Raw genomic sequence first — 11,981 nt, forward strand, 5'->3', positions numbered from 1 at the left:
CAGCTTTAGCTACGTATCTAGATATAGGATATGTCTAGGTGCATAGCAAAAGCTATGAATCTAGAAAATAGCTTTTGTTACGTATCTAGACATAACTTTTCTAAGTACACAGCTTTAGCTACGTATCTAGATATAGGATATGTCTAGGTGCATAGCAAAAGCTATGAATCTAGAAAAACCAAAACGAATAGTAATTTGTGATGACTTTTCTAGATATATAGCTTTAGCTACGTATCTAGATATAGGATATGTCTAGGTACATAGCAGAAGCTATGAATCTAGAAAAATCAAAACGAATAGTAATTTGGGACTGAGGGAGTAGCAGCTATGATGCCTTACCACGATTGCGTCCAGCCGTGGCGTTTGCAACTGCTGCTCGGAGGTCCAGCCTGCCAGTAACGTATGGTCACTACTGCGATGCCATTCAGATTGCTCATAACGGCTCCCTAAACAAGGCCGTGACAAGCAGTTGAACAAAAACTATTATAATATCCCATTCTTCTGATCTCAAATCAACCGGCCAGCAAGTGACCTGATCTCAACAGCACGAGACCATATATTTTATACCTCTCCCTTCCATGTGATCTGATCTGCACACATTATTTCTTGCCGTCAGACAGCAACAAGTAACAGCACAGCACAGCGATGTTAAAAAAGCGACACCTGAAGAAAACTTCCCAGGCTCAGTCTGATCTATACCTTCACAGTTTACGACAGATCAACAAAACTACGGACAAAAATACATGATGATCTTGTCTGTCCTGTACAAATGTCACTTCTGTAAACCTGAGGGCATCGATACAAAAAGAGGCCTCCTTAATTTCAGCTACATCTTGACAAATCTGGTAAAACTACAACTACAGAAAAGATCAGGCAAAAAAATGGAGCCACGGTGCAAAATTTTTGCGGAGTTACAAAGAGGTGAGCATGTACACAGAACAGCATGCTAATCATCTCGAACAATCTCGCCCATCATGATCCGGTTACTGTGGACCTTGAAGCCAAGAAGAGAAGGGTCAATCTGCTTTCCTTTCTTTGCTTTCTTCTTTGCACCCTTACCACCTGGGCCACCGTCAGCAGATTCTGAGGTATCATATTGCAACGGTGGTTTCTTTGACTTCAGCGCTTCGCTGAATGAAGGACCAGAGGCATCTGGATTGTTGGTGGCTGATGGCATGCTATACGCCCCTGTCTCTTTGTTGCTAGGAACAGAGGTTTCCATAGCCTGGGCTACTGAGGAGACGACACCTGGTTCCATCTTATTCTCTGCACAGCAGATATCATCAAAATTAAAAGCCTGATGATGTGCAGACCTAAAATTCCAGTCAGTCAAACTTGTATAACTTTGACCAAGAAGAAACCATGTACATTGAAAATGTAAGGTTGATATCGTTAGGCTTATGTTTGAAATTACATACTTTCATAAAGATTGCTAATTAAAGTGTCCATGTCTAAATCACTTAGATCAAAGAGAGTAAATAACATGGTAATTAGGATGGCCCAGTTACACCTGTGATTGTGACATAGCACACAAACTACCAAAGGGGGTACAAACTCGCTTGGGTTATCTATCAAATTCACAATCAGGTGGCCATCCAGTTTATTCTCCATATAGTTTATTTCTAATAAAATCGGCAGTCAAGTAACGTCCGCGAGCTTTTTAGTAAACACTGTCAAAGTAATATTAACCATATAAAAATTTGACAATTCCACTAAACCATATAGTTTGAAAACCCATACCATCAGAGGACGCAAGGCCTGCCTTCTTCATCCTGATTGTTGATAGATCCGTAGAAACTGCCTGGGATGTAGCAGGATGTTGGTTTGTAGAGCGTTTTAGTAAGGAGTGAGAGCTCCCTTTTGATATGCCACTATCAGACCTGCATATGAAACACAAAGCACATCTATGTATTATAAATACAGTAGAAAGCCAACTTTTGTTCTCCCATAAAGAGTGTACCACAGAAAAATAATTTGAGCAAAAACAAATGCAGGATGTTGTAGCAAAGTAGTTATCACTATAGAGATACACCTTAACAAATACTACCTCCATTCTAAAATATATCATGTATAGCTAGGCTAGCTCATTTTTTGAACTATCCATTCTAAAATATATCACGTATAGCTAGGCTAGCTCATTTTTGAACTAATAAGCTTGTCCTAAACGCCATATATTTAAGAACTAGGGGGGTACTAAAGAGTAATAACCCTTGGCTGGAAAAAGACTTTGCAGAAAGCTATGTTTATCAGTGCAGGCAAATCTCACAATGATTGAAGTACAGATTACAATTAGTCAGTGCTCTAATGCGGGAACATCAGAACAAAACGAGGATCACGCCAAATAAAATATTAGAATGGTAAAGTGAAAAAAAAAACATATCAAGGTTCACTGAGAAAGATAGTAGATATAACAGAGTGGCACAGCTACAAAGTTTAGAATAATACCAGTTGTTAACAGCTTCTTCAGAAAAATTAGTATCATCCCCAGCCAAGTTCACGCTTGAACCCTGCTTTTTTCCCCTAGTCAACTCATTGACGCTCCCAACCAAGTGATTAGCTGACGCTCTGCCACCTGTGACATCTGAAAAATCCCTTTGAACATCATCAATTCCAAGAAAATGCTTCTGCTCAAGCATTGATCCAGAGCCTGATCTAAGGTTATATTTTCCACTGTTCTCAATGCTGTTGGTTAAACTATCAAGGTTGACCGATCCCTCCTGCGCTGACTGCCCTGTTTTTGAAAAAAGTGACCTTTCTGCAAGAGATTCCTCAAAAGACAACCTGTCCACTGGGGACCTCAAAGGATTCTCCACAACAGGCTGTGCAAAGTGATCTTTACGCCCAAATGATGCCGGCACTGGAACATCAGGGAAGCCCAAAGATTGTTGTGACTGAAGGACAAGTTTCTTATGAATCATATCACTCAAATCTTGTTCTGCATTCCTCTCTTTGTTCATAAGTGCTGCCCATGCATGTGGGTTGTCAGCAGCAAGGTTCATTTCCACGTTCCTCCTCTGCTTCTCTGCTTCAATCTGCAACTGGTTGATGCGTGAAGATTCCATTAGACTATTTTGCAGTTGTCCATTTGCATCTGACCAGTGCCTTTCCAGCCTTCCTAAGTGAGAACCAGAATGCTGCTCCTGAAGCCTATGTTGCTGGGGATGAACACCTGAAGGAAGCATAGGCATTTGGCCTAAAGAATATAAATCACCATGTGTTTCCAACTGACCAAGTCCATGATGGCGTGCTAGGGCATTTATAACATCTGGGTTTGGTACAGGACCACCACCAGGCAAAGAACCAGACCGCTCGAGTGAGTGAATACCTTGGCCTCCCCTATGCAAACGCTCATGCAAGGACAAGCTCCTATCAAGAGGTTCATGCTGCTCAAACGATGAGGATCTCTGAAGGTTCTCCAGAAGATCAAAACGACCATGCCGAGATGCATGGCCTTGATTTGGACTGGTTCCTGGGCGGATAAACTGGGCAGCATCATCCATCGGCCAGACCCCACTTAAGTGCCTTTCTTCCTCCCTGCCTGAATGTTGCCTCAGAGCATTAGCCAGCTGTTGTGACTGAAGCTGCTCGTGCTGAAGACCTAAAAGAATTTGCTGCTCCAAAGGAAGCATCTGTCTCTGATTTGGACGTGAAAGAACATCCAACATATCATTATGATGCTCCCTATGAAGCCCATGGCCAAATTTTGCTTGAATTAGTTGTTCAATCGCCGCATCATGCTGCCTTTGTAAATGGTGTGGTTGTTGATGCAGTTCATTTAATACATGCTCCCGAAGTAAGACTTGATCAACCATATTTGCTGGTCCAAAATTTGAACCCTGCAACTGCTGCTGCAACAGTTGCTCAAGAATCATCTGTTGCTGCTGCTGCTGTTGTTGTTGCTGCTGTTGCAAGAGCTGGGCTTGCCGTTGCTGCTGCAGCTGCCTCTGGTGCTGCTCTTGTTGGAGCTGTTGCCGACGTTGCTGCTGCTGGTCAAGTTCAAACTGGACTCTCAAAAGATGCTCCACGTCAGAAAGTGGTTGATTCATAGGCTGTCGGTGTTGGTGCAAAGAATCAAACACCTGGCCTGGAAACGGACCAGGAAACTCCAAATTGTTACGGGCCATCATTTGCTCTTGCTGCAGTTGCTCCCTTCGGATCTGTTGAAGCAGCAGTTGCTCCTCAAAATTCAAATGATGCTCAGCCTCAACCTGAGGGATTCTGCCTGGAATATTTGCATCATTCATACCATCCAACCGCCCAAAGTTTGCAGGCCATTCATCACGAATACTGGAAGCTTCATTCATCCTGCTAAGTTGTCCATGTCTAATGTTTACAGGTGGAATGTCCTTGGGTGCTGTAGGCTTGGGACTTCTACGCTCATTTAAACCAAGTACATTCGATGAGAGAGGTTGCTTTGGATGCATCCCTTCCAGCTCAGACCAAAGCAAGCCAAGAGGACTCAGATCACTCTCTCTTGGGACATCATGCTGCGGCAGATTAGCTTCTCCCACCCCAGAATGAGGATCACGTGATGCCAACTGGAAATCCGCACGGTCATTCTCTAGATCCCGTACGGATTGACCAATGCTGCTATTAGGCCTCCCAGTGTACAACACTTCTGTCATGAACATGAAAAAAATGAACAATTCTATCTCAAGAAAAACAGGACAAATGAACTTTTAAGCAAAAGATAAGGAGCCTAAACACAAAGAAAACTAACCTTCAGCATCCTGAGGAACTGATTCAGGAATGTGCTGCTGGCGATTACTGATATTTGCTATATCCTTTCCTGTTTCAGGTGAAGATAACCAACCAGTACGCGAAGGTAATGATGCTTCATGATCACTTCTTTTAGGATCGACTGCATTGCTTTCAGAATCCCATTTGGAAGCTTGGTCACCTTTCCCAGAAGAAGCAGGAGTAGGGATTGCAGCCTCAAATTTACTCTGAGCAGAATCCAAAGATTCAGCATTTTCATCACAGAGTGCAGGCGGATGAGATTGCGGTTTCTGTCCAAGGTGTGGCATGACTTCAACAAGTGGGCGGAAAGGAACATCATCTGGAGCCTGAGACAAACGCACAGGTAACTCCAAACCAAAGTACCCATCTTCATACCAGGAGATTATGTCAGCACCCAGAAATGGACCCTGCATGCCTCCTTGTGGATCCAGATAATATAATGTCAACTCCTCCGGGTAACTAGCATGGCCACCTGATTTCATATCCATGTCACTGTTTTGGTACGGCATAGGGGTTTCTGAACGATGCTCAAAGGGTGCCACATCAAACAGAGTGTTTGAATCATCTGGTAGCTTAGTGCTAAGATCAGGATCAGCACTTGACTTGGCTTCATCAGTTTTCAAACCTTCCTGAATGCCAGTAATACCATACTCATTACTGCCAGCATTTTCCTCCATAGGTCTCTTTGGTGGAGATGTACCAACACCACTAGAAAGCGTACGGTTGTCATAGAAGGCATCCTTCTCCGAGATTAAACCTGAAGATCCTTCTTGACCCAACCCACCAAATGCAACAGCAGCCTTTTCCTTGTCGTCATCAATACCAGAAGCCAGTTCTGAAACGATTATAAAATTTAGACTATAAGCAATGGATAAGAAACCAAGCAATAGACAGTAACATTTGCATTTTTTTCGTCAACAAAAATGATGTTACAACTAACATCATGAGTATACCTTCAAGCTCTTTTGCCCTCTCTTTCTTGTTTCCAGTTGCATTGCTTCCCTCGCTGCTAATGACTTTACCCTTTCTAATATCTTCCAGAAGAGCCTACAAAGTAGAAGAGCAGATAAATAAATGGAAAATAGAGACAAGTAGAAGAGGCTGCAGAAAGTATGCAGAATATATACCCAGGCATTACCTCTTCAACAGTATCCGGTGCAACAAAGGCTAGTGGTTTTGCAGAAGTAGAGAGTGTGATGGAAGGAATTTCCTCCAGTTTAGCATCATCAAAGGATGACATCATATTTTTTTGCCTGTATATATCCAGAAGCTTCCCTCTTGGGTAGCGGAAACTACCAGCAGCTTTTGCAGACTTCCCGTGCACAGCTGGAGCACCAATTGGTCCTGCAGATGATGGCCGGCTGAAGGATGTGACTGAGTTTGGGTTTCCCCTGCCTCTTCCAGGGGCAAAGCCAACATTTGAGTCCTTTACACGCCCTTTCTCCGATCCAAAGCCTGGAGCAGCGCGGTATGTTGCAGTCCCGGCAGAATGACTTTCCTGACGGTGACGAGGCCTCCATTTATCACGGGAATCAGACTCAGACAGAAGCCTTCCTGTAAATGTCTGCTTTTCAGCATGTGTTTCATCCTTTTCTGCGTCAGCCTTCTTTTCTGACCTAGAGTCCTTCTCCTTGTCATCAGGTCCCCATCTTGTTGACCATTTTCCATCACGGCGACCCTCATTCCCCAAGGTACGGGTGGAACCATCATTCCACCTATCAGATGCAGGAGGTGCACGTGAATCAGTGTTATCCCTTGCAGAAACATTGTCAGATCGACGATCAATTTTACGGTTATCAACATCCCGCTCCACTTCCTTCTTGCGCTCCCTCCTCCCAAGCAAGCTTGTTTCCCTCTCCTCTTCAAGCCAACGAAGACTACTGTCAGCATCAAATATATTCCGCCTTCGTTCTTTCCTATCAACAGTTCCTTCCAGCATCCTCACTTCCCTTTCAGCAGGCTCAAAGGAGGACCCATGAGGCAGTGAAATCTGCAGATGAGAATCCAGCATCATTAGCAAGCACTTCTACCAGGAATCAATCAACATTACAGTACAGTAAAATATACGCATAGGAGAGAGCAGTTATTACAAACCTTTCCATCAGCCGGTTTGGCGTAGAGCCACTGAGGAGACAGAGGAATGCTGTTATCCAGGTGCAGCTGATCTGCATAGCAGAATACCTCAGGGTCAACGCTCAGAAAGAAATGGTCGTATCTTCCACATGACAGCTACTCATGCACAAGCTCACACTCCTACACACACATACGCATGGGAGCACACGCGCCTAAGGCAAAACGAACTAGCAACGCACAACCGAATCCAACGTACTTACGCGGTACGCGCTGCAGCAATCCCTCAACTGCTAACCATAAAGTCCGAACCGAATCCGCGAGAAATACGAAACATGTGGTTTCAGGCCAGAAATCCGTACCTTTGGAGTCGTCGACGAACCCCATGGCGGCGGCGGCGGCCCTGTCCTCCTCGATCCCAAGCGACAACCCATCTGCGAGACGCAACAACCACACGTCAAATCGGGAGCACCCACCAATCAATCACAGATCTGCGCTGCGGCGATCCAGGGCCGCGGCAGATCGGATCTCCCGCGGCCCGGGGCGCGCGGATCGGGCGGCTCACCTTTCCCGAGCGCGGCGGGTCGATCCAGCTTCCTCTCCGCCATCGCGGCCTCGCGGGATCCGAGAGCGTGGGGGAGTGAGCTAGGGTTTCAGGCAAGGAGCGGGAGCGGGAGCGGCGGCCTCCGCGGCGCGATCCGAGCGAACGGGGCGAGGAGGCGGCGGGGAGGGGGACCAGAGCTAGGGTTTTGAGCGCGAGGCGAGGCGTGGAGGTCACCGGCGAGGCGAGGCGAGGCGAGGAGCAGCAAGAGGGAAGGGAGGTGGCTGGGTTGGGTTGGGTTGGGGGCTGCGAGCTCTCTGTGTTTTTCGGGGAGGCTTTTTTGGTTGCTCGTTTCGATGGGTTTGCGTAGCGGCGTGCGCTGGGGCGAGAGAAGGGGAAGGGATGACGAGGGCCAACGAAGAGATAAAACATGGATTTGTTTTCTAGTGAACTCCTTTCTCTCACTCGAGCCATTTTTTCTTTATTTTGTACTTGTTGATGATGATAGAAACATTTTTCAAAAATGGTGGTGAGATGGTGTTATTTTAGGATGGGAATTTGTTGGGAGGATAGAGCAGGAGTTTACGTGTACAGTCGCAAATCATTCGAAACACATCATACCTTTATACATATTTAAAAATCAAATTCCAAATGTCCAGATTATTTCTCATAGCTTAGACAGAGGAAAGTGATGACAAATTAAATGGTATATGAGAAAAATTTTGATTGTTTTTAGATACCATCTTTTTACTAGATCTATATTAGGAAAAACAAAAGGGGCAAACAATTTGAGCCTGACGAAGAAAAAGGCCCACATAGAAAAGTCTATAAAAAAGGCTATATGAGAAAATTGGGACTTGAGCTTTTCTCTTCTCGACGTCGGATACCTCCTCCTAAAGTTTAGCACCTGTCATACCGGATGTTTAGATGTTAATTAGAAGTATTAAATATAGACTAATTACATAATTGCACGGATGGAGTCTAATTCGCGAGACGAATTTATTAAGCCTAATTAGTTCATGATTTGACAATTTTGTGCTACAATAACCATTTGCTAATGATGGATTAATTAGCCTTACTAGATTTGTCTCGCGAATTAGACTCCATCTGTGCAATTAGTTTTGTAATTATCTCATATTTAATCCTCGTCTCGCGAATTAGACTCTATCTGTATAATTAATTTTGTAATTATCTCATATTTAATCCTCCTAATTAGTATCTGAATATCTTATGTGATCCTACTGAAGTTTAGCATCTCGTATCAAACACCCTTCGAAATAGAGTTTTTTCATAATCATTGGGCTCAATACCCCTCCTGCGCTCCAGCCCAACAACCTCAGCCTCATCTTGCCGTGCGAGAAGCCAGCAATGCGGATCAGGCAGGCTTGTTAGGCCGCCCAGCCCTTCCCTTGATTTGGCCCGTGGGCCGCGTCGAAGAGGTCTCGACGCCTCTGTTGGAATAGCAAGCCCAACTCGTCAGCTTTGACTGTTCATCGCACTCGTCCACTGAAAATTAAAGCGTGTGCCATAGTTAAATCTGGAAAGAGAAAACAAAAGGCCATGGCCTATGAGAAAGAGAAACTTGCTACAGGCAATACAAGTCATTGACAAATCACAAATGGCATCATAATATTACTGTCAAGCAACCAAATCATCAGCAGATAAATGCAAAAAAGAAAATTACAAAATTGACGGCCTGATTCTAGCGGATCATAGAAACTTAGAAAGCAATGGTTGGTTTATACAGTGAACTCGCCAAGTAATCATTTTCTATCCTATAATAACGGAAGGCTGAGATCCGAGAGCAAGTTGACGGCTCTTTTGATATTCGGGCGGTGCTGGCGTTCCAGCTCCACACACAAGCGGCCGACGGCCAGCACACGCTCCATCTGGCTGCTGTTGAAGTTGCCCTTGAGCCGCTTGTCGGCCATGTCGAGGACCGCACCCCTGGCGTAAGATTCCCGGACAGCTTCGACGAGGGTGTTTGAGAGGTCACCTCTTGCTGCTCCCTGCACCAAGTCCGGCTTCATGCCCGCGGCGATCTCCAGTAGTAGCAGCACGCCGAAGCTGTACATGTCGGACGCTGTGCTCACCGTATGGCTGGTGATGCATATGGGATCCATGTATACCCTGGTCCCGATCATGCCCGTGCCTCCGAGGGAGCCCTGTTCGGGGTCGACCAGCTGCCTCACGAGCCCGAAGTCGCCGAGCTTGGCGTCGAAGGCGTCGTCCAGCATCACGTTGCTAGGCTTGATGTCCCGGTGCAGGATGCGGTTCCGATAGCCGTTGTGGAGGTAGTCTATGGCGGCGCCGACGCAGAGCACGATCTTGTACCTCTCGGGCCATGTCAGCAGCCTCTCCGACCCGTGGAGGTGCTCCTCGAGGCTCCCATTCGTTACCAGCTCGTACACGAGAAGGAGCTCGCCGCCGCTGCACCAGCCGAGGAGCTTCACAAGGTTCCGATGGCTGAGCTGGCTCAGTGTGTTGACCTCGGTGACGAAGTCCTGGCAGTGACTGGTCTGCTCCATCAGCCTTGTCAACTTCTTCACGGCCACAACCGGCGGCATGCGCGGATCCTGCAGCTCCCCCCTGTACACTTCCCCGAAGGAGCCCGCGCCGAGCTTCCTGTCCCTGGAGAAATTGCTGGTCGCCGCGGACAGCTCGTTGTAGGAGAATTCTCTTGCTACTGTTTCCCCCCACAAAAAAAACGAATAAATAAAATCTTCTTTTTGACTCGCTTTGATTTATTAGGAAATTAAACTAGAACAGCGCAAGATGATATCTTTTACCTTGCAGATCTATGTGGATGGAGTGGTCCCGGAGCGGTCTACACATGATATAGCAAAGGAGAGCAGCCACTAAACCGGTCAGTGATGCACTCGCAGCAGACAGCAGTATTATTACCCATAGCTGGGTCTGTACGTCAGCGCATCAACAACAGTATAATTTACGTTAAGCAAGTGCTCGTCAGAGATTCAGAGAGAGAGAGCGCGCGACAGAGTACGTAGTACTCCCTCCGTGTAGTACTCCCTCCGTTCCAAGACGTAGATCATTTTAGTTTTCTACATGTATAGATTTTGCTACACATATAAATATAGGGTTATATCTAGATACATACAAAATAGACCTATCTAGAAAAAACTAAAACAATCTACCTTTTGAAACGTTGTTGAGCTGAAAGACCATGCGACCTGAACAGTTCCCTATAGCGAATCTTAGACGGGCAAGCTTCACCTATAGCGAATTTCGCAGGCTCTGGAACATCCGATCCAAGCATGAAGCATGAGTATAGCACAAGTGTGTTTGTGTTCTCTCAACTCACTGTAGTACGTGCCCAGAAGACCAGTTTTAAGGAAATCTGAATACCCATTGTAACTGTTGCAGCATATCAAGGATGAGAATATGAGATCGGCCTGCATCTCCATAAGCAGGTGCCTTAGCTACCATGCATATTTAGTATCAAGTTCAGTATTGCTAGAGACAGACACAATTCATCGATAAATGTTGATTGTTTTTTCACGACCATACCTGAGCACGCTGCTAGAGAGTTTGTTGCATCTACCACTTCTAGCAGACCGTTAGATATGCTAACCACGACCGACCGCCATGGATAGCGGCAAACACGACAAACATGTATACACCAAAGATATTGTCTCAAATAAATCTGACAAGAGAAAACAATGGTCAAACAGATTAAAGGATGGACAGCAGACAGCATACCCTACTAGGGTAAAGGAGACACTGAACTACGTACTCCCTACTAGGTGCACGTTTGAGATTCAGGTAGCAATCATTTTCTATCATATGCTGATACCTTCAGGTTCAGGTAACGGGTGTCTGATATTCGAGAGTAAATTGACAGCACAGGTAGCAATCATTTTCTATCATATGCTGATACCTTCAGGTTCAGGTAACGGGTGTCTGATATTCGAGAGTAAATTGACAGCTTCTCTGATGCCCAGCCGGTTCCCACGATCCTGGTTGACACACAGGAGCCCGACGAACATCACACGCTTCATCTGCCTCTCGTCGAAGTCGCCGTTCAGCCGCGCGTCGGCCATCTCGAGGACCGCACCCTTGCCGTAAGACTCCCGGATAGCGTCGACGAGGGCGTTTCGGAGGCTTAGGGTGCGTTTGGTTTGGAGACGAGGTGGGATGGGTCGGTTCTGTCCCAGTTTTTTAGGATGGGATCGTCCCGACTCGTGTTTGGTTGACAAGAATGAGTTCGTCCCATTTTTTTGTTTGGTTGGAGGTACTCAAGTAGATGGGACGACCACCGTTTTCAGCTTCCGTTAGCTACCGTTAGTGGGCCCCACCTGTCATTGTCACGAGTACACCATCTTCCTCCGTGTGACAGCAGCCAGCCAGGGGAGCTCCGGCCGCGCTGCCTGCCTCGGACCCCGGCCGCGCCGCTGCCTCGGACCCCGGCCGCGCCGCCCGAGGACTTGCTCCCGCCGGCCTTGTGCCCCGGCCGCGCGGAGCTCAGGACCCAGCCGCGCCGGCCTCGTGCCCCAAGCACCGGCCGCGCCGCTTGGGGCGCTCGCCCCTCCAGCCCCGACCCGCCGCCGGGCCCAGGATGCGCCGCCGACGGCGCTCCCTCTATTCCCGGCTGGAGGCGCCGCTCGCGGCG

General features: G+C 46.7%; 2 protein-coding genes across 5 annotated transcripts; both read right to left on the bottom strand.

Moving 5' to 3' along the window:
• Window positions 1-648: 648 nt before the first annotated feature.
• LOC101778963 lies at window positions 649-7,734 on the bottom strand. 3 transcript variants are annotated; one of them, XM_004971057.3, is made up of 9 exons: window positions 7,376-7,731; window positions 7,173-7,244; window positions 6,835-6,905; window positions 5,879-6,730; window positions 5,694-5,787; window positions 4,721-5,575; window positions 2,446-4,615; window positions 1,741-1,880; window positions 649-1,266 (listed from the first exon to the last, which is right to left on the bottom strand). In XM_004971057.3, the coding sequence occupies exons 1-9, from the start codon at window positions 7,416-7,418 to the stop codon at window positions 947-949; spliced, it is 4,617 nt and encodes a 1,538-aa protein (XP_004971114.1). In that variant the 5' UTR covers window positions 7,419-7,731; the 3' UTR covers window positions 649-946. The 3 variants fall into 3 exon arrangements, with proteins under 3 accessions (XP_004971114.1, XP_004971113.1, XP_014660772.1); XM_004971056.3 differs by having other exon boundaries at window positions 2,446-4,618; window positions 7,376-7,730; XM_014805286.1 differs by lacking the exon at window positions 649-1,266 and having other exon boundaries at window positions 1,741-1,904; window positions 2,446-4,618; window positions 7,376-7,734.
• Window positions 7,735-8,955: 1,221 nt separating this feature from the next.
• On the bottom strand, window positions 8,956-11,971 carry LOC105914439 (L-type lectin-domain containing receptor kinase IX.1-like). Of its 2 annotated transcripts, XM_022827020.1 has the most exons (3): window positions 10,507-11,971; window positions 10,141-10,413; window positions 8,956-10,037 (listed from the first exon to the last, which is right to left on the bottom strand). In XM_022827020.1, the coding sequence occupies exons 2-3, from the start codon at window positions 10,184-10,186 to the stop codon at window positions 9,127-9,129; spliced, it is 957 nt and encodes a 318-aa protein (XP_022682755.1). In that variant the 5' UTR covers window positions 10,187-10,413; window positions 10,507-11,971; the 3' UTR covers window positions 8,956-9,126. The 2 variants fall into 2 exon arrangements, with proteins under 2 accessions (XP_022682755.1, XP_022682754.1); XM_022827019.1 differs by having other exon boundaries at window positions 10,141-11,971.
• Between the last annotated feature and the right edge of the window lie 10 nt (window positions 11,972-11,981).

The sequence above is a fragment of the Setaria italica genome, chromosome V (genome assembly GCF_000263155.2).
Source record: "Setaria italica strain Yugu1 chromosome V, Setaria_italica_v2.0, whole genome shotgun sequence".
Taxonomy (NCBI): domain Eukaryota; kingdom Viridiplantae; phylum Streptophyta; class Magnoliopsida; order Poales; family Poaceae; genus Setaria; species Setaria italica.